This window comes from Cetorhinus maximus, chromosome 2 (assembly GCF_964194155.1).
Source record: "Cetorhinus maximus chromosome 2, sCetMax3.hap1.1, whole genome shotgun sequence".
NCBI lineage: Eukaryota > Metazoa > Chordata > Chondrichthyes > Lamniformes > Cetorhinidae > Cetorhinus > Cetorhinus maximus.
In genome coordinates this window covers 37210011-37232380 of record NC_135880.1, presented here as the reverse complement: position 1 = coordinate 37232380, position 22370 = coordinate 37210011, and the positions used below count along the sequence as shown (strand labels likewise).

The window sequence follows — 22370 nt, the reverse complement described above, 5'->3', positions numbered from 1 at the left end:
ACCATCCCTAATTTCCTTGCTAAGTGTTTGTTTTTCAATGGAATATATATTTTGAAAGCTTGAACTGCTTCTTTAAATGTTTCCCACTGTTTTTTTATCACCATACCTTTTAGTCTTTTTATCCAGTCAACCTTAGCCAGCGCTCCCCTCACCTACATAATTGGCTTTGTTTAAGTTTAGGATTCTTGCTTGGGATTGGAATATGTCGCTTTCAAACTTGATAGTGAATTCAATTGTATTGTGTTCACTTTTTCCCAGTGGATCTTTTACTGTGAGATTACTAATTAACTCTGCCTCATTGCACACTACTAGATCTGAAATAGATTTAGCCCAATTTGGTTCCATAATGTATTGTTCAGGAAACTGTCAGGGAAGCATTCTACAAACTCATCTCTAGACCATCTTTGCCAATTTAATTGGTCCAGTCTATATGAAGTTTATGGTCTCCTATAATTATTGCATTGCCTTTGTTACAAGCTCCAATTATTTCTTGCTTCATGCTCCAACCAACAGTATAACCACTGTTTGAGGGCCTATGAACTACCCTCACCAGGGTTTTCTGGCTCTTGTTATTTCTAATTTCCATTCATACTGATACGATTTCCTGATCATCTGAACCAAGATCTTTTCTCATTACTGTCTTTATTATCAGAGCTACTCACCCTCCTTTTCCATTCTGTCTGTCTTTTTAAAAGGTTGTGTACCCTGGAATATTTACTTCCCAACATTGGGCACCTTGTAGCCATGTCTTTGTAATGGTGATTAGATCACAACCATTTAGCTCTATTTGTGCCATTCATTCCTTTATCCTAGTGTGAATGCTTCATGCATTCAGATAAGCTGCCTTTGATTTTATTCTTTTACTACCATTATTTGCATGGACCTTTTTGCTGATACGCTATTACTGTTAAACACTCTATCCTTTCCTGTCCAACTCTGCTTGCCTTTACCCAAATCGCATCACTCTTTGATTGTCTTGTCTTTTCTTTTTGGATTTCTAAATCTCCCTGCACTTTTTTAGTTTACAGCCTGAACCACAACCCTAGTTATACAGTTCGCCAGGACACCAATCCCAGCCTGGTTTAAGTGGAACCCATCCCAATGGAACAGCACCCTCTTTCCCAAGTACTACTGCCAGTGCCCTACATGGTGTGTAGCTCAGGAAAGAATCCAGAAATTATTCCCTTTGATGTTTTGTATTTTAATCTGAACACTAACTCCTCAAAGTTTCTAAGCAGAACAGCCTTCCTAGTTCTACCTATGTCATTGGTTCCTATCTCCCACAGCAACTGGATCCTTCCCCTCCCACTCCAAGCTTATCTCCAGATGTGAGATGTCCTTAACCCTGGTAGTGGACAGGCAACACAACCCTTGGAATTTCCCATTGTGGCTGCAGAGAACAGTTTGTATCCCCCTGACTATACCGCTCTGTATTACTACCACATTCCCTCTCTCTGCACCAATTGTCCAGGAATCCTGGGCCATGGTAACATCATCAATTTGCTCCTCCACCCTGCACATCTTGTTCTCATCCACACAGATAACAAGTATCTCGTAGCTGTTGGTCAGAGTCAAGGGCCAAAGCTTCTTCATGGCTGCATGTTGGATTCCCATACCTGCCTTTCTCACTGTCACACCCTCCTCTCCCTGATCATTGACCAACTCTGAAGTTCTACTTAATCTGAGAGGTGTGACTGCCTCCCAGGACAAAGTGTCCAGGTATCTCTCCTCCTTTCTGATACCCTGCAATGTCTGCAACTCGGATTCCAGCTCAGCAACTCCGAGGTGAAGGTGCTCAAGCTGCAGACCCTTGTTGCACATATGATTGTCTGGGACTGCAATGCATTCTACAAACTACCATATGTTGCAATCACGGCACACCACCAGCCCTGCCATGTCTGTTTAATCCTATTTATCTGATTAATTAGTTACCTAGTTACTAATTCAGTGACAAAAACAAAAAATGCTGGAAAAACCCAGCAAGTCAGACAGCATCTGTGGAGAGAAAGACAGAGTTAACGTTTTGAGTCCCTACGACTCTTCTTCAGAGACAAATTCGGTGAGTTGCTGCATTGAACTGCTGCAGTTCATGTGGTGTAGGAGTTAAAAGGCCTAATCATATTCCTCAGTTAGTGCTGTGTTGTAGCTTCACAAAGTTGGTGCCTCATTTTTAAGCATGCCTGGACCTGTTCCTGGCACATTCCTCCACATTCTTCATTGAACTGGGTTGATTCCTTGGCTTGCTGGTGATAGTAGATTGAAAAATATTTCAGGCCGTGAGATTAAGATAGCAGTGGAATATAATTTGCTGCTGCTGCTGGCCCACAGTACTTCATGGGTATCCAGTTTTGAACTGCTAAATCTGTTCTAAATCTATCCAATTAGGCACTGTGGTTGCACCTAAGAACACAATGGAGATACCCTCAATATGAAGACACGATTTCATCACTACCAGGACTGCGTGGTGGTCACTCCTATCAGTACTATCATAATTAGATGCATCTGTGACAGGCAGATGGGTGAGGATAAGGTCAAGTAGATATTTTCCTCATTTTGGTTTTCTCACCATCTGCTGCAGGCCCATACTGGAAAATATGTCCTTCCGGTCTCAGCTAGCTCAATCAGCACTGGTGCTTTCGAGCCACTCTTGGGGATGGACGTTGAATTTCCCCAACCATAGTACATCCTGTACCCTTGTTACCTTCCGTGCTTTTTTCAGGTGGTGCTCTATATGGAGGAGCAAAAGTACATCATTTGAGGGAGAGTGGTAGGTGATAATCAGCAAGAGGTTTCGTAGCTGATATTTGCCCTGATTTCTTGAGACTTCATGGTGCCTGGAGACAATGCTGTGGACTCCCAGAAACACTCCTTCCAGACTGTGGACCATTGTGCCGCCGCCATCTGTACTTGGTCTGTCCTGCCAGTGTATCATGAAATACCCAGGATGGAGATGGAGGCGTCTAGGGCATTGGCTGTAAAATATGATTCCGTGAATATGATTATGTCAGGCTGTTGCTTGATTAGTGCCTGTGGGACAGCTCTTGGCACAAATCCCCAGATGTCAGTGAACAAGACTTTGCAATATTGACAGTATTGGATGTGCCTTTATCATGTCCAATGTCCAGGGACGATGCCTATTGGTCTGTCCAGTTTTATTTCTATAATAATTTTTTTGTAGTGCTTTGATACAGCTGAATGCTTTGCTAGGCCATTTCAGAAGACAAGCAAGATCAACCACATTCATGGAGGTCTGGATCAGACTGGGTAAGAATGGCAGATATCCTTCCTTAAAGAACATTAGCGAATGAGAGGGTTTCTTCAATAATTTCGTAGGTTCATGGTTACCATTACTGAGACTCAGTTTTCATTCCAGATTAATTTAATTAACTTAACTTAAATTCCCCTGGTGATATGGTGAGATTTATTTTTATTATTTGTTCATGGGACATGGGCATCACTGGCTAAGTCTGCATTTGTTGCCTATCCCTAATTGTCCTTGAGAAGGTGGCGGTGAGCTGCCTTCTTGAACCCCTGCAGTCCATGTAGCGGAGGTACATGCACCGTGCTGTTAGGGAAGGAGTTCCAGGATTTTAACCCAGCGACAGTGAAGGAACGGTGATATGCTTCCAAGTCAGGATGGTGAGTGGCTTGAAGGGAAACTTCCAGGTGGTGGTGTTCCCATGTGTCTGCTGCCCTTATCCTTCTAAATCAGTGTTCTTCATTGCAAGGCCCGCAAGCCAATGGTGGCTCCCATTGATTCTAAGTGCGACTCCTCGACCAGTGGTGTCATGCTGCCAGAGCAGAGCTACAGCACCTCCAACCAGGGCCCGAAGAGCAGAGTGGAGGTCTAGGGGAGGCGAGGCTGACTGCGAGGTCTGGGGCCTTTGGGAGGCGAGGCTGGCTGCGAGGTCCAGGAGCAAGCCTCTGCGGAGTGGAGCCCCTGGTCATGGGATGGAGGGGCGAGGAAGAGGCTGACTGCTAAGTGTGTGTGTGGGAGTAAGTGAGTGTGTGTGCGAGAGTGAAAGAGTGAGTGTGTGTGCGGGAGTGAGAGAGTGAGCGAGTGTGTGTGCGGGAGTGAGAGAGTGAATGAATGTGTGTGCGGGAGTGAGAGAGTGAGTGAGTGTGTGCGCGGGAGTGAGAGAGTGAATGAGTGTGTGTGCGGGAGTGAAAAAGTGAGTGAGTGTGTGTGCGGGAGTGAGAAAGTGATTGTGTGTGTGTGTGTGTGTGAGTGAGAGAGTAAGTAAGTGTATGTGGGAGACCAGTTTGTATCCAGAAAACAGGCCCGCTCGTTCAGGAGTGTGACGATCTTGACAATGCCCCCCCATCCCGCCACGGATGCGCAATCTGGCATTGCGATCCAGTTGGCTACTGGAAATGTTCAAGGGGCAGCCGCCATCGCAGCAGCATGTGACATACAGGAGTGTGCCACTAGCTGATTGGGAGAGTGAAGCACATTCTGCAGGTAAATCCCTCACTTTGGCACTGATGTGTGGTCCAGTCAGTCCAATTCAAGCCTGCATTCCCCCAGAAAGTATTGTGCTTTGGATTAATGTCCTTTCTTCCTTTATATTATTGCAAGCAGGAGAGAATCGGGCAATGGCCTCTATTATAGTAGTTGATGTAGCTCTCATATTGCAGGTTTTTTGTTAAAGTGGCCTTGCTTGAAAAATAGTGAAGATCGCTCTTCTAGATGGTAGCGGTCGTGGGTTTGGAAGGTGCTGTCTAAGGATCCTGGGTGAGTTCCTGCAGTGCATCTTGTAGGTGGTACACACTGCTGCCACTGTGCATCGGTGGTGGAGGGAGTGTATGTGTGTGGATGGGGTGCCAGGTACTGCTTTGTCCTGATGTCAGGCTTCTTGAGTGTTGTTGGAGCCACACTCATCCAGGCAAGTGGAGAGTACTCCTGTTCAGTTCACACTCCTGAACTGTGCCTTATAGATGGTGGACAGGCTTTGCAGAGACAGGAAGTAAGTTACTCGCTGCAGGATTTCTAGCCTTGACTTGCTTTTGTAGCCACTGTATTTACATGACTAATTCAGTTCAGTTTCTGGTCAATGGTAACCCCCAGGATGTTGATGGTGGGGGATTCAGTGATGGTAATGGCATTGAACATCAAGGGGCAATGGTTAGATTCTCTCTTGTTGAAGATGGTCATTGCCTGGCACTTGTGTGGCATGAATGTTATTTGCCACTTGTCAGCCCAAGCCTGGATATTGTCCAGGTCTTGCTGTATTTGGACATGGGGCTGCTTCAGTATCTGAGGAGCCACGAATAGTTCGCAACATTTGCAATCATCAACGAACATCCCCACTTCTGACCTTATGATGGAAAGGTCATTGATGAAGAAGTTGAAGATGGTTGGGCCTAGGACACTACCCTGAGGAACTCCTGCAGTGATGTCCTGGAACTGAGATGATTGACCTCCAACAACCACAGCCATCGTCTTTTGTGCTAGATATGACTCAAACCAACTCATGTCTCCAGATCATTACTCGAGGCTTCTGGATTACTAGTCCAATAAAATAAATAGTGTTACCGCATCTTCTGTGACAAAAATAGAGTTAATGGGTGATTTTCTAACTTTGATCTTGGCAAGGAGCCTTGTCTGCTAAAAATGTTGTTATGGCCACAGCCCGTGTTAATTGCTGGCCATACCCTTTATTTTGATATTCTGAAAATGAGAAGAAGATGTACCAATCTCAACAGTAAGAGGTCCAGTAACACTTGTAGGATTTTTAAAAATTAAAAGTAAAAGTTTTATTGAGAAGAATAAAAGAAAACTTAAGTACACAAGATTACAGTTACACAATTAACGTTAATTTTACAAAACATTCCTCCAAAAACTCTCTACTTGGTCAAACCCAAAAGTAACCACCTCCAGGCAACACTACTCCAGAATAAAACTGCTTGTTGCACCCCAAGACCTTTCTGGCTTGACTGGATGACTGGTTCAACTGGCATCCTCTCCCAGCCCAGAGCTCCAGCTATCTCCATATCCTAAGTTCTCCACAGTAACATTAAAATATCTTTTTTCCCCTTTCATCTCTGGCTCTATTGTTCTCACACCTCTTTGAAACTCAAATCCTTCCAAACATCAAATCTTTCATGTCTCTCTCTTGTTTTTGCTTTTGGGTCAATAAAATATAATATCCCCACTACTATTTACCAATGGAACTCCTGCAAGGTGCAAGCTTATTTCTTTTCACCTCTGACTCCCCTTTAATATTCAACAAACTTTCAACTTATCTGAAAATGCAAATGTTACATCTAACCTATTTACCTCAAACTTAACACCTCTATCCTTTTCATGTTTCAAAGCCCCCAGACTACCTGACTCCTATCAATCTCTTCCCAGCTTAATTAAATCACACACACATACACCCAGCCTTCTTTACAGAATGGCACAAAATCCCCCAAAAATGTTTTTCAAAATCCATTCTCACAATGGATAAAGAATCATAGAAACTTACAGTTACTTTTAAACAACCTCTCTGACACTGAAAATTGTCATTTCTAATAATGGACTCTCATTCCTTCAGATTTTAATTAGTCTTGGGAGAGTTAAATATAAAAAATTAAATTTGTTCTTTCAGTGTGAAAGCCCACATATGTCTATGTGCAAGTGCTAGACTTTGCAAAATCCGATGTCTTAAAATGTGTAGTGCGGCTGAGTTCACCATTTCCAAATGTCCCTCTATCTTGCGATTAAGCAATCAACAGGCGCTATCTTTGCACGCTTTCTTTTCTAAAGACACGCAATTTAACGAATTCCTGTGGTGAAACCTATTTTGGAAGTAGGAATTGCAATTCCTTGCACGTCCAACGAAAAACTTTTGAAATCTGTCAACAGTGCTTCCTTTTTCCAATAATTTATATAGATTTTTCTTTTCCCACCTATTTCCATTATTTTTAAATGTATTTCCATCCATTGTTTTATCTCTGCCTTTTAGCCTATTTTGATCCCTTCCCCCCATCCCCACTAGGGCTGTCTGTACCTTGATTATCACATTCCTTAGATAATAGCACCAGCTTCAACAGCTCTTTGACCTTTTGTCTACGACATCTTTTGGTTATCTCCACATATCACTGGCCCTCTATCCAGCTCTACCTGTCCCACCCCCCTTAAACCAGCTTATATTTCACCTCTTTTCTATTTTTCCTTAGTTCTGTTGAAGAGTCACACAGACTGGAAACATTAACTGTGTTCCTCTCCGCAGATGCTGTCACACCTGCTGAGTTTTTCCAGATATTTTTGTTTTGGATTTCCAGCATCCGCAGTTTTTTGCTTTTATCTTTCATACTGCGCTGTTCGCAAACAACATTGCTGCACACAATAGGGGACCTGAGTGACTACGTCGCACTCTCCAGGTTGCCCTCCTGGCAGACACGCGCTCAGCTGTCCCTCCTTTTCCCGCCGCGAGCGATGACGTAATATAAACCCCGTGACCGAACAACCACTTCCGGCGCCGCCATTTTCTCTCGCCGATGTGAGTCGAGTGCGGTTTAAAGGGGGGGGAGAAAGCCCGTTAATCGGTGCCTTGAAATAAACACGGAACGGAGGAAACGTGTCGCAAGGCGTGGATATGTCGGACTTCGATAGCAATCCCTTCGCCGATCCTGAATTTAACAATCCCTTTAAGGTAAATGACATCGGAGTCGCCATGTCGTTACTTTAATAGCGTTTGGTGGTGGCCGGGGGGGGGCCCTGGGAACCGCGGCGGACTGTGTCTGTGATGGAGGGAATGCTGGGCTGGGCTGGGGAGGAGGATGATGATAATAGAGGGGAGGGGGCGAAAAAGGATCCGACTGTTTCGGGGCGCGGGGGAGGAGGAGGAGGAGGAGGAGAGGAGGGGAGGGGAGCTTCTCACCGGCCCTGAGAAGAAGCAGGGATGTGTCTGATCCCATCACTTTGTTTTCTTTTGCCTGCCGAACCCTGTGGTTGATAGAATGGGGAAAAGCCACAGAAGACGATGTGCCAGGTGGCTTTAATGTCTAAGTTGGTGGAGCTATTTGTAGAAGCAGATTCTGACCGGATCGTAACTGTTTGTTTTGTCGCGGGTGCTCTCGGGCTCTTTGGGATCCCAGCGGTGCGAAGTGCTAATGAAGAGATGAATAAAGGTTGTGTGTCACTATTCGAGTAGTTTCTTTCTGTAACGCGCGTCTAAAATTCTCTCCCTCTGCATCTTGTAGCCACCTAACTTAACTAAATATTATTTTTTAAAAGCGGTCTTCATACTGACAAACATTGAAGTTCTTCTGCTAACTAGTTTAGGGCACGTTTTTAAATAATTTGCAAAATGTATTTGCGTGCAGTATTTCTTATCTTGAACATTTACTTAATGTTTCTACACCTGAGGTGAATGACTGCTAGTAAACTTTTAAAAAATTTGCATCAGTGCACAGTGCAAATTTATGTAACACAGCTTAAGGTAGATGAGAACTGTCTACTATAAGTAATATGCACTAATATCTCTGTCGCTTAATAATTTTAGTTAGTTGACTTCTATTAATCTTAAATTGTCTTTTAAGTGGAAATCGTTACTTTGTTTATTCTCATTCTGAGTATGGATGCTATGTTTTGGAAGATTGTTACCTTTTTTGAAGTGCTCCCTACAGAAGCTGGGCACTGAGCTGACCAACATTGGGAAACCTGATTTAATAGCTCATCAGGGGAGTTTCTTTTGCTCAGTGCTTTACACCCAATGAATTGTTCTGAAATATGGCATTGTGGTAATGTAGGGAAATGCACAGCAAGCTTCTCACATACAGAAGTGAGGTAAGTAACCAGATTGTTTGTTTGTTTTTGGATGTGTTGGTCAAGAGATAAATGTTGGCTGGGACACAAGTCAAAGCAAATTACTGCAGATACTGGAAATCTGAAATTAAGAATAACTAGTCAAACAGCAACTGTGAAGAAAGGAAGGATAAGGTTAACTTGGGTGATTCTCTTTTTTTGTCAAAACTGGCTAACATTTTGAGGTCTGTTTGCCCACCAGAGAGGGCAGATGGGGCATTGATTTAATGGTTTATTACAAGATGGGATTGAAATTTGTGGCGTTTTGTGGGGTGCCTTTTTTTTGTCAAAATGAGCATGGTGCACAGGATGGATCTTTTTGCGAGCAACTCTCCAATTCCAGTTTAAAATTTATGGGTTCTGCTTCAACCACAGGTTATGACCAAGAATCTCATTTATTAGCTACAATTGGTGTAAAAGAAATTCCTTCAAATTTTTTTATGATTAACTTAAATTTGTGCCCTGACCACTTGGAAGCAACTGGTTGTTTATCCTACCATAACCCTCCATAATTTTGAAGATCCATCTTGAAGGGCAAGGACAGCAGATGGATGGGAACATCACTTGCAAGTTTCCCTCCAAACCACACACCATCCTGCCTCTGGACTATACCGTCATTCCTTCACTGCTGGGTCAAAATCTTGGAACTTGCTTCCTAATAGCACTGTGGGTATATCGACATTACATGGCCTGTAGCAGTTCAAGAAAGTAACTCTAGGGCAATTGTGGATGGGCAATAAATCCTGGCCTAGCCCCCTCATCCCTGACAACATCTATTAAATCTTTTGTGCTCTTTATATGCTTCTGAGAATGGGATTCCCTAGAGTGTATACAGTATTCTAACTGAGACCAAACTAAAACCTGGTACAAGTTCAACATTCCCTCATTTGTGTTTTATGCTTCTAAAGATGAAACTGGGGGCTCTGTTTGTCTTTTTTATTGCCTTATTTACTTTTGCAGCAACCTTTCATGACCTGTATTTCCGCAGGCATGGATTTGTCTCTGTTCTATTTAAAATGTTATCAGTTCTGATCTTTTTATGCTCCACTACTTCAAATATTTATTATTGAACATTTTCTGTATTTACCACCTATCTGCATCTCCAGCAGTCTTTTACAATCCTTGTCAAAATATCATCTCTCACCATTGTGAAAAAAATCAATTTGGTTCCCTGAATTCTTGTGTCATAGTGGTGATAGGAGAATTATGCTGTTATAATATATTATCAAAGTGGGGATAAGCTTGGGAAGCCTCCTGTGAGCATTTTTTTGTGATGCAATCAGTGGTTGCTGCTTAATTCAGTGTGAATCCCAGTGCTAGAGAGGATAATATCTTGCATTTGGTGATCAGGGATGAGTCACAGTTGCTAGGTAACCTAGTAGTGGGGGCGCACCTTGTGCTCGAATGTAGTGTGAATGTTATCTGCTGTTTGTCAGTTTGAGTCAGGGAGAAATGTTTTAAGATAATTTATTGATTCTGCAGTTAAGGCCTGGTTTACAGAAATGGCGAGACACATTGATAATTAAATGGAAGTGAGTTGTATGACCATTGTGGACATTTTTAAATTAAAAAAAAAAATCTTTAATGGATGTCAATCTTTGGATATCGCTGAGTCTTGAGGGCTTAATTAGACAATTGGAATTAATTGGGCAACTTGCCTTTTTGAATGTCTTTTTTCAGATAGGGAAGAGCATTAAAAAGCAGTTGGCGTTAACAAAGAAATAATAGCAAACTAAAACAAATTCAGAAAGCAGAATAGCTGAAGCAGCTCAAACAAAGGAAATCTTTTTTTATGTTAAACTGGGTTATGCTGGTGGCTGACTTGGACAGAATCGCAAATGGCAGCATGGTCACAGCAGCAGATTTGAACAGATTTTGTATTTTATTTTAAGTGATGAGTGTTGGATCTGTTACTTCAGTTTGTAAAACTAAATATCAAGTGGATTGTTTACATGTCAGAATTGCTTGGAGCTGAATGTAGAAAGGACTAGAGGTGGAAAAATTTGGATCTAGATCATAAACTGGGTGCTAAAGTGAAGTAGGAGAGACTTGGGCATCGATTGTTCCTTATGGTATAAATGTTAATCGGGGCATACATGCCCCTAGCATTCTTGGTGTCAAAGGGCACCCGGATATTCTGGCAAAATTGTAAACAGTAGTCATTGGCATAGTGCCTAGCAGTCTGTTGGTTTTTACATTGAGCAGTTCTTAATGCATTCATAGTCTTCTTGCTCAAATTTCTCTTGAAACAAATGAGTGCATCATTTGATTTCAATGATGGTTTCCATCACAGTGACATTGGCCTCGAACCATTCGGTGTTTTTCCGCTCTTGCTTCCCACGCATTGTGGTATTGTAAATGGTGTCTCAAAATATTCCATTTTGCCTCTCCACTCTGGTGGTGTGTTGTAGGGCACTTGCTCAATCAAGTCAAGGAATCGTTGGTTATTATCTAGATAAACAATATGGCTGACGTTGATATGAGGATGGCATTTCTGCTTTGAAAAAGCTTCCATGGGTTGCATCCTGATCCTATTACACACCAGGGAGTGACTTGTATCTCAATTGGCACTGTGATAGCTGCGTGTGTTGAGAATACTGTTCAGAGTCATGTCTGGTGGTGATCAGATCCAGCTGGAGCCAATGCCCAGATCTTGGATGCCTCCAGGACACCTTGTAGCATGTTTTTTTTCTGAAATAAGTTGTACGTTCCACACAGCTTATGGCAGCAGCAAAACTCAGTCTTTGTCCATTCTCGTTTACCTTTCCCAAGGCAGGAGTCTATGGTCCATGCTCATCATTGAAATCCCCCAGTAGGTTATAGGTGTTCTGACTTGGGGATCCTGCTGATAGCAGTGTCAAGCTCTTCATAGAACTGGTCTTTTGCCTCTACTGGAGTACAGTGTTGAAACATCAATACTTGTGAGGTTAACTAGTCCTATTTTGAGTTGAGAGACAAAGAAAGAACATGCTCTGAACCAGTTGTGTTTGGATGGGGGTCCTATCATTGAGCAGAGTTTCTAACAGCTAAGCCTACGCCCTGCTCACGTGTTTCCTCTGCAGATGAACTGAAATATTTTTCTTTAGATGATCCACTCTATGCAAGCTTTCCCTCTCCTCTTGTAGAAAAGCTATGCCAATGTCCAAGCATGGGAAACTGGCACTTCAGTACCTGTACAAGCTGCTCTGCCCTTGTTGGAGGGATGGGGCATCGCTTCAGGATGTGCGTGATGCAAAGTTCGTGACCCTGCACAAGAGCAAGGGCAACCACAGCAATTGCAACAACTATCCAGGCATCTCTCTGCTGAACATTGTGGGCAAATGCTTCTGCAACAATGTGCTTGTAAGACTGTAATGCCCCCCTCTGAATCCCAGTGTGGTTTCAGACTTGAAGACCCACAATTGACATGATCTTTTCGGTTCGGCAGCTGGAAGAGAAATGCCATGAACAAAGGAGACCATTATATATTATCTCCACTGATCTCACCAAGGCTTTTGATTTATGTTAGCAGAGGTGGTCTATTGAAGCTGCTGGAGAAAATGGCATCCCTTCTGAAGTAGCTGAGTGTGATCTCCTTTTGTGATAACATGATGGGTAAGATCAACTATGATGGGGCAATATTGGAAGCCTTAGATCTGCAATGGGGTCAAATGGTTTTGCTCACCAGAGATCCAAAACAAAAATGTGCTAAGTACCGTCATCAGAATTGCTCTACGCTGACTAAGTTGCACTAGCATTCCATACTGAGAATGCCTTCAGCGGCAAATGGACAGACCCTCTTGTGTTTATAGGGAGTTTAGTTTGACCATCAACATCAGGAAGAAAAATGGCGTGGTCCAGGATGCCAGACTGCCATCTTGCCATCTATCAGCATTGACGATGTGATGCTGGCTGTGAGCTGCAAATATCTAGGCGCTGCAATTGCCAACAATCAGTCACCCAAGATGCTGGAATCAACACCTCAAAGTTGTAGCTGTTGTACGTAAGCTGAGTAAGAATGTGGAACAACAGCAACCTGACTGAACACCAAAGTGCAAGTCTACCCAAGCCTGTTACTTCTTTTACAATGGTGAAACCTGAAAAACGTGCGCGATTATGAAAAGGCTGAACAGTTTCCACCTTCACTGTCTCGGATGCAGCCACAGCATCTCTTGGCAGCACAAGGTCACTAGTTCTGAGACCCTGGAGCGTGCTAATTTCACCAGAATACACTCTGACCAAGCCACTGACATCTGCCCAAAGACCACCTATATGGTGAATCGGTCACCACCTGCTGGGCATCCATACCTCTGCTACAAGGACTCCTGCAAGTGAGTTATGAAGGTGGTGGACCTTGACACTGACAACTGAAAGTCTCCAATGGCTGTGACCCCTGAAGGCTAACTGTTTGGAGGGGCATTAGAAGGTGCGAGCAGACACAAAGCACAGCTTGCCAAGAGGGCCCGAGCAGACAGGCTAGTGAATCATGCACTTTCTCAGCCAAATGTCTTGACGTGCAGCAAATATGACAACTAAGCGAGAGTGGGGCTTCTGAGCTGCACCAGGCTGTTTAACAGAATTAAGCGCCATGGCACAAATCATCGTCTTGTGAGATGGAAGGATGCCAAGAAGTTTGCTCTGGAAGTAGAAGGGCAAGGAGGAGGATCTGAGATGTAAGTGAATTGATCTCTGGCAGTGGGCTTCATGCCATAGATGCTTTGCAGCAAATCCAACACTTAATTTAGGTTTGAATTAAATTAGTGCCTTCGAAACTATAGGTAGATTCTTTGTTTGTGATGATGCTGGATAGAACTGAAGGTTATTCACTTAATATGATAGAGCCCAGTGGGGTTAGATGTGTGAATGTTTTATCTTAGTTATTGACTTGACTGACTCCTTGCATTCTTTCAAAACCCAAGTTATGATTTTATAGTTTTCCAAATAACAGAAGGAAAAGTGAAAATTTTAGGGTGGTTATTTTGAAGAGTCAGGCATTCTTAATATTTCTGGAATACTTATGTTGGGGGGGTTTCTGGGTGATGGACAAAGATGTGGGTCACAAAAGAATCAAGTAAGAAGTAGGGCGCGTGCATATGGGCCTAATGGCCTTTCATCCCAAGTACATAACCTAATTTATATCCAGTAGGTCAAAACCTACTGCTGCTCTTGCCCCTGGAGTTGACCTAAAACACTTTGCCTGACTGTGTTCCTCCTGTAGGGACAGTGACCTCCATGTCCCATTCTCTAAATTGTGCTGAACTTTCCTTGAACATTTGAGAACCTGTTTCTGCATTAGTAAAACATCTTGGGCCTCAGTTGTTTGTTTGAGATTTGGGAATCACTGGCAAAGCCAGCTATTGCCCATCCCTAATTACCCTTGAGAGTGGTGGTGTGCCACTGCAGTGTGTGGTTTAGGTACACACCCACGGTGCTATTAGGTAGAGAATTGAGGGATTTTGACTGTGTGTTTTTAAAGTTGGAGTGGTCTGTGACTGGCTGACTTGATTGGTGATAGGGGAACGAAATTTAGATGGATTCTGCATGCATGCCCGAAATGGCCAATAGCTTCCCCTAATCTGTTTTCAGCCAGAGAGGAGGTTCAGAGAGGTCTGAGAGATATTTTAATGTGTCCAGCCACTGCGTTGCTGCTGTACGAACATCATGCTGAGCCATATTCAATTACTCAAGTAGAATTCTGAGAAGATCATGCTAAAGCTGTTTAGTATTCTGGTCAGGCAATTCGGTTCTATCATTGAAGTTCAAGATCACTTTGCTCTTAGTTTTTGAAAGATATACAATCCAGTTGATCCCAGGTGTCAAAACTGAGGTACGAGGCTGAAGAGCCCCACATCTTGCCTTGAATGTGATCTGAGGGTAAGATAATGGCTTGGACTTTGCAGCTATAGTGACGACAAAACTGAGCAAATCCTGGCATCCACATTTGCACAATTAACTGTGGAAATCCCAAAGTTGCCAAAGTGGCCCCCTGCTACACGATGTGCTGCTGAAGCCCTCTGCACTAGGAAATCTTTAGAAATGACTTGATGTGAACTTGCTATGTAATTTCTCTAGCACTCTTGTGTGTCACTGACACACACAACCCAGGTCATGCTGAAGTCCAGGTGTGGTGACGACTGCTTTGTACAGAGGACTTTTGACTTGCAGAGGTCTTGGTCAAACACTCTCCTGCAGTTTATGGCACAGCTGATCCGCTGTTGAATCTCCACATCAATGGCTTTTTCTGAGCGATATGGCTGCCAAGGAATGGGAGGTGCTCAGCATATTCCAGACACTACAAAGTCCAAGTCCCACATGACTAGAACAGTGGGCAGGACTATTGCTCTATCAACTTTGAATTGGAAGACTTGCTCCTCTTCCGACTGATGTTTGAAATCTGCTGAAGACTACGTTTTTGCTTTGGCAATTCTTGGGTGTGTCTTGTCAGTACTATAGACACTTTGAGAGTGTGCTGCTGAGGTAAATGAACTTAACCGCTGCTGATATGTTCTAGTCATGGACTGAAACCTTGGCCTAGATGGGGCTTTCCTAGAGTAGGCTGAAGTTATCAATGCATTGGCGAACAAGTCCATCCTACTTTGCATGTCCAGCTTTGAGCCAGCAGCTAGTGCACAGTCAGGAGCATGAAGTATGTCCTTGGAGATCTTGGTCTTTGCCTGGAGTCATCCCTGAGCAGCTTCTTGGTCCATGTGATATCTGATTTCAGTGCCAGGATCACTCTCATTGAAGGCATTGGAGAGCATAGTGGAAGAAAAACCTGCTGAAGAGGGTTGGGGCTAGCGCACAGCCCTGTTTAGTTCCATTAGTGACTGGGAATGGGTCAGAAGACTCGCCATCATCCAGGATATGCGTGAGCATTCTATTTATGGAAATATCAAAAGATTGTGATGAATTTCTCGGAGAAAGAATTTCTTCATTTTAGGTTCCAAGGGCCCTCATGGCCGACTGTGTCAAAGGCTTTGGTCAGGGTAATAAATGTGGCGTAGAGGTCCATGTTCTGTACTTGGCATTTCTCTGGAGCTGTCCTAATCCCAAACACCATAATCAGTGGTTCCTCAAACTTTTCTGAATCACACCGACTCTCTGACAGCAGATGCTGGTCATGATATTGCACTAAGCAGTTCAGAAGGGTTCTGGTGAATTCTTTTCCACTTTCCAAGTGGGTAAGGGAAAGCATCTTTATCTTTGCAGGATGGTTCCTTGCTCCCATATAGCCAGAAAGGTTCTTGACCAGACATTGACTCGAGCCTTTGTAGACCTCCAGCTGGAGCTTTGGCACTAGACAGGAGTTTGATTGCATTTGTCATTTCTAGCCAAGAAAGTGAAGCTTTTTAGGTGTGTTTAAAGTGTTCTGTCTGGTATTTCTAGAATTTGTGGCCCTCCTCTTTGAGCAGAGTTGTCCCATCAGCTGAAAGCTTGGTGATGAACCAAGTAGAATGGCACCTGTAAACAGTTCAGAGCATCATAGAATCTCTTCAAGACTTCATGGTCTGCATGTGACTGAAGTTTGTCTGTTTCCAGTCAGTCAAGTGCCTTTTGTCATGAAGCTTTTAATGTATATAATATTATTGGGAAATCTTTTTCTTTTAAAGTAGAGGTTTAGTCTGTGGGTGTGTCTTAATTGGATTAAAGCCAGTTCGTCTGGGTGCTTTGTGTTCTAGCTTTTGAGATGTAAACAGAGGTAGAGTGCATTTGCATTTTTTTTGAATAGAGCATCCAAGAAATGGGGTGAAAACTGACACCAATTTTATTTGTAATATAAACATATTGCTTGGTATCTAGCAGATACCAAGCAATATGTTTATATTACAAATAAAATTGGGTGTGTGTGTGTGTGCGCGTGTGTGCGCGTGTGTGCGCGTGTGTGCGCGTGTGTGCGCGCGTGTGCGCGCGTGTATATATACACACCATTGGCCAATCATCAACAGCACACCGGCACTTTGTGCAGCACACTACCCACCTGTGGGGTGGACAGGACGTGATGGCGGCACCCTGGTAGAGGAGTACACCTCTTGCATATTGCACTGCATATGAGGAGAGGTGTCATCAAGTCAAAAAGATGTCCTGTCGGATATAATCAAAATACTGCGGATGCTGGAAATCTGGAACAGAAACTGAAAACGCTGGAAAAACTCAGCAGGTCTAGCAGCATCTGTGGAGAGAGAAACAGTTAATGTTTTGAGTCTGTATAACTGAGGAACGGTCATACGGACTCGATGTTAACTCTGTTTCTCTCTCTACAGATGCTGCTTGACCTGCCGAGTTTGTCTAGCATTTTCTGTTTTTGTTTCAGATGTCCTGTCTGCCTGTGATATCAATTTCAGCGCCTGTGCAATGCCAGGTACATAGGCCATACGTCCCAACAACTATCAGATTGTATCAAACACCATGTCCCTTCTGCTGTTTGTAGTAGGCAGAATCTTACAAACAACCAATTTAAGATTATCTGTCAGGCTCGCAATGTAGCCCACGTTCACCTTTGCTGGAAGCTGCAGCGACCATATCCAGACTTTGCACCATTTCTGAATAAACAAACGCATAGGGGAGCAATCGCCCCTTGGTGTATTCTCCTTGTTAACATAAAATATCAGCTGTTGCAACACATCTGGAGGCTCCCAGCATCACAGATGCCAGTCTTCTGTCAATTCGAATCACTCTGTCTGACATCAAGAAACGACTGTAGGCACTGGGTATTGCAAAGGCTATGGGCCCTGATAATACTTCAGCAATAGTACTGAAGACTTGTGCTCCAGAACTTGCCGCACCCCTAGCCAAGCTGTTCCAGTGCAGCTACAACACTGGCATCCACCCGGCAAGATGGAAAAATACCCAGGTATCTCCTGTACACAAAAAGCAGGAGAAATCCAACTTGGCCAATTACTGCTCCATCAGTCTACTCTCAATCATTAGTAAAGTAGTGGAAGGGGTCATCAACAGTGCTATCAAGTGGCACTTGCTTAACAATAACCTGCTCACTGACACCCAGTTTGGGTTCCGCCAGTGCCACTCAATTCCTGACCTCATTACAGCCTTGGTTCAATGGTTCAAACACAGACAAAAGAGCTGAACTCCCGAGGTGAGGTGGGAGTTTGCCTTGACATCATGGCAGCATTTGTCTGAGTGTGGCATCAAGGAGCCCTAGCAAAACTGGAGTCAATGGGAATCAGGGGGAAAACTCTCCGCTGGTTGGAGTCATACCTAGCACAAAGGAAGATGGTTGTGCATGTTGGAGGTTAGCCATCTCAGTTCCAGAACCTCACTGCAGGAGTATCGCAAGGTAGCGTCCTAGGCCCAACAACTTCAGTTGCTTCATCAATGACCTTGCCTCCATTATAAGATCAGGAGTGGGGATGTTCGCTGATTGTGCAACCATGTTCAACACAGTTTGCAACTCGATCCTGAAGCAGTCCATGTCCAAATGCAGCAAGACCATAAGATGTAGGAGCAGAAGTAGGCCATTTGGCCCATTGAGTCTGCTCCACCATTCAATGAGATCACAGCTGATCTGATAATCCTCAACTCCACTTTCCTGCCTTTTTCCCCATAACCCTTGATTCCCTTACTGATTAAAAATCTGTCTATCTCAACCAGGAGTATATTTAATGACCCAGCCTCTACAGCCCTCCGCAGTAAAAGAATTCCACAGATTCACTATGCTCAGAAGGAACTCCTCCAATGTCTTTAAATGGGTGACCCCTTACTCTGATATTATACCCTCTGGCCCCAGACTCTCCAATAAGGGGAAACAACCTCCTCAGCATCGACCCTGTCAAGCCCCCTAAGAATCTTATGCGGTTCAAATAAGGTCGCCACTCATTGTTCTAAAGTCCAGTGAGTACAGACCCAACCTACTCATTCTCTCCTCATAAAATCCCCCCACACCCGGGATCAACTTGGTGAACCTTCTCTGGACTGCCTCCAAAGCAAGTATATTTCCCCTTACATAAGGGGACCAAAACTGTTCACAGTCTTCTAGGTGTGGTCTAACTAGTGCCTTCTATAGTTTTAGCAAGACTTCCCTATTTTTATACTCCATTCCCTTTTTGAAATAAAGCCCAACATTCCATTTGCCTTCCCTATTACCTGCTGAACTTGTATGTTAGCTTTTTGTGATTCATGCACGAGGACCCCAAAATCCCTCTGCTTTCTGCAGTCTTGATTGCAGTCCAGCTGATTGGTGAGTAAATCCTGGGAGCAGACTCGGAGGTAGGAGCACCGGAGCAGTGAGTATAAATCTAGTTTACCTCAGGGATTCGCGGCCTTGTCTCCAGGGAGCAGATCGGAGGGAGGAGCACCGGAACGGTGAGTATAAATCTAGCTTACCTCGGGGATTCGCGGCCTTGTCTCCAGGGAGCAGACTCGGAGGGAGGAGCACCGGAGCGGTGACTTCGGGGCACAGAGCAACTGAAGCCAAAACTGAAAAAGTGACGTCACAGGAAAGCTGTGACCTGATTGGTTGGTAGGAAATGTGCACCAAATTTGAAAAAAAAAATCACTGCAAAGGTAAGTAGAGATGGCTGAGCAGGTGATGTGCTGTAGCTGTATGATGTGGGAGTTGGCAGATCTCATTGTGAGCCGCAGTGACCACATCTGCAGCAAGTGTTGGTTGCTGGAGGAACTCCGGCTCAGAATTGATGAGCTGGAGTCCGAGCTCCGGACGCTGCGGCACATCCGGGAGGGGGAGAGTTACCTGGTTGCTTTGTATCAGGAGGTGGTCACACCTGGTAGATTAAGTACCTCAAGTCCGGTCAGGGTCAGCAGGGTGTGACTGCAAGTGAGGCAGGTAGAGGGATCCACTCTGTTCAGGAACAGAGGAGCCTCAGCTCTTGACCTTGTCCAACAGGTACGAGGTACTTGCTCCCTGTGTGGATGAGGAAGAGGGCTGTAGGGAGATGAGCCAGCTGACCATGGCACCATGGCACAGGAGGCCATTCAAGAGGGGGGAGCAAAAAGACAAGTGGTAGTTGTAGGGGATTCTATAATTAGGGGAATTGATAGCTTCCTTTGTAAGCAAGATCGAAAGTCCCGCATGGTATGTTGCCTGCCCGATGCTAGGGTGAGGGACATCTCTGACCGACTTGAAAGGATATTGGAGAGGGAGGGGGAGGATCCAGTTGTTGTGGTCCATGTAGGGACAAATAACATAGGTAAGACTAGGAAAGAGGACCTGTTTGGGGATTATCAGGAACTAGGAACTAAATTAAAGAACAGGTCCTGAAGGGTTATAATCTTCGGATTACTACCCAAGCCACGTGCAAATTGGCATATGGACGTGAGAATAAGGAAAGTAAACACGTGGCTAAAGGAGTGGTGCGGGAAAGAGGGGTTCCATTTCGTGGGGCACTGGCATCAGTATTGGAACAGGAGGGATCTGTACCGTTGGGACGGTCTCCACCTGAACCGATCTGGGACCAATGTTCTAGCGAATAGGGTAAATAGAGTGGTCAACAGGACTTTAAACTAGAAAGTTGGTGGGGGAGGGAAGGGTAAAACTCCAAGAAGTATGACTAATGGGAAACAAAGCAGCAGGTTAGCGTGTGGGGGGGGTGGATTCAACTTCATGGAAAATTATGAAAAAACTGAAAAGAAAGGAGAGCCCAGGAGAGGCTATTAAAGTCTCCAGAACACAAAATAGGACAGTGTGTTTGGAAAGGGCTAGGAATCTAACTTCAAGCACATCAGATAAAGGGACGATGATGAGAAAGGGGACAGGAAATACAGGACTGAAGGTATTGTATCTGAATGCACGCAGTATATGAAATAAGGTAAATGAGCTTGTGGCGCAGATTGAAATTGGCAGGTATGATGTGGTGGGCATTACGGAGGCATGGCTGCAAGGGGATCAGGACTGGGAGCTAAATATCCAAGGATATACATCCTATCGAAAAGATAGGCAGGTTGGCAGAGGGGGTGGGGTTGCTTTGTTAGTAAGAAATGAAATTAAATCGATAGCAAGAAAAGATATAGGGTCAGATGATGTAGAATCTGTGTGGGTAGAGTTGAGGAACCGCAAAGGTGAAAAAACCATAATGGGAGTTATGTACAGGCCTCCGAACAGTAGTCAGGATGTGGGGCACAAGATACACCAGGAGATAGAAAAGGTGTGTAAGGAAGGCAAGGTTACAGTGATCATGGGGGATTTCAATATGCAGGTAGACTGGGAAATCAGGTTGGTAGTGGATCCCAAGAAAAGGAATTTGTGGAATGTCTACGAGATGTCTTTTTGGAACAGCTTGTGGTGGAGCCCACTAGGAAACAGGCAATTCTAGATTTAGTGGTGTGTAATGAGGCAGATTTGATAAGGGAGCTTAAGGTGAAGGAACCCTTAGGAGGAAGTGACCATAATATGATAGAATTTACCCTGCAATTTGAGAGGAAAAAGTTGGAATCAGATGTAATGGTATTACAGTTGAATAAAGGCAACTACAGAGGCATGAGGGAGGAACTGGCCAGAATTGCCTGTGAGATGAGCCTAGCAGGAAAGACAGTGGAACAGCAATGGCAGGAGTTTCTGGGAGTAATTTGGAAGACACAGCAAAAATTCATCCCTAGGAAGAAGAAGCATACTAAAGGGAGGACGAGGCAACCATGGCTGACAAGGGAAGTCAGGGACAGCATAAAAGCTAAAGAGAAAGCATACAATGCGGCGAAGAGCAGTGGGAAACCAGGGGATTGGGAAGCCTACCAAGACCAACAGAGGACAACTAAAAAAGAAATAAGGAGGGAGAAAATTAAATACGAGGGTAAGCTAGCCAGTAATATAAAAGATTGCAAAAGATTTTTTAGATATATAAAGGGTAAGAGAGAGGCAAAAGTGGACATTGGGCCGCTGGAAAATGACGCTGGAGAAGTAGTAGTGGGGAACAAAGAAATGGCGGAGGAACTGAATAGGTACTTTGCGTCAGTCTTCACAGTGGAAGACACCAGTGACATCCCCAAAGTTCAAGAGAGTCGGGGGGCAGAGGTGAGTATGGTGGCCATTACCAAGGAGAAGGTGCTAGGAAAACTGAAAGGTCTGAAGGTGGATAAATCACTTGGAGCAGATGGATTACACCCCAGAGTTCTGAAAGAGATAGCTGAAGAGATAGTGCAGGCGTTAGTGGTGATCTTTCAGGAATCGCTGGAGTCAGGGAGGGTCCCAGAGGACTGGAAAATCGCTAATGTAACCCCCCCTGTTTAAGAAGGGAGTGAGGCAAAAGACAGGAAATTACAGGCCAATTAGCCTGACCTCGGTCGTTGGTAAGATTTTAGAGTCCATTATTAAGGATGAGATTTCAGAATACTTGGAAGTGCATGGTAAAATCGGGCAAAGTCAGCATGGTTTCATCAAGGGGAGGTCATGCCTGACAAATCTGTTAGAATTCTTTGAGGAGGTAACGAGTAGTTTAGACAAAGGAAAGCCAATGGATGTTATCTACTTGGACTTCCAAAAGGCCTTTGACAAGGTGCCGCACAGGAGGCTGCTCAGTAAGATAAGAGCCCATGGTGTTAGAGGCAAGGTACTAGCATGGATAGAAGATTGGCTGTCTGGCAGGAGGCAGAAAGTGGGGATAAGGGGGTCCTTCTCAGGATGGCGGCC

General features: G+C 44.2%; 1 protein-coding gene across 2 annotated transcripts in view; it reads left to right on the top strand.

Annotated features, from left to right (window-relative positions):
- Nucleotides 1-7328: 7328 nt before the first annotated feature.
- The window catches only part of scamp1 (secretory carrier membrane protein 1), a 65147-nt gene continuing 50105 nt past the window's right edge, over nucleotides 7329-22370 (top strand). The window contains exon 1 of one of the 2 annotated variants that reach the window (XM_078563163.1): nucleotides 7329-7640. In XM_078563163.1, the coding sequence (XP_078419289.1) occupies nucleotides 7584-7640 (57 nt within the window). In that variant the 5' untranslated portion in view covers nucleotides 7329-7583. The remainder of the gene's footprint in view (nucleotides 7641-22370) is intronic. The other variant, XM_078563169.1, reaches the window with a different exon arrangement.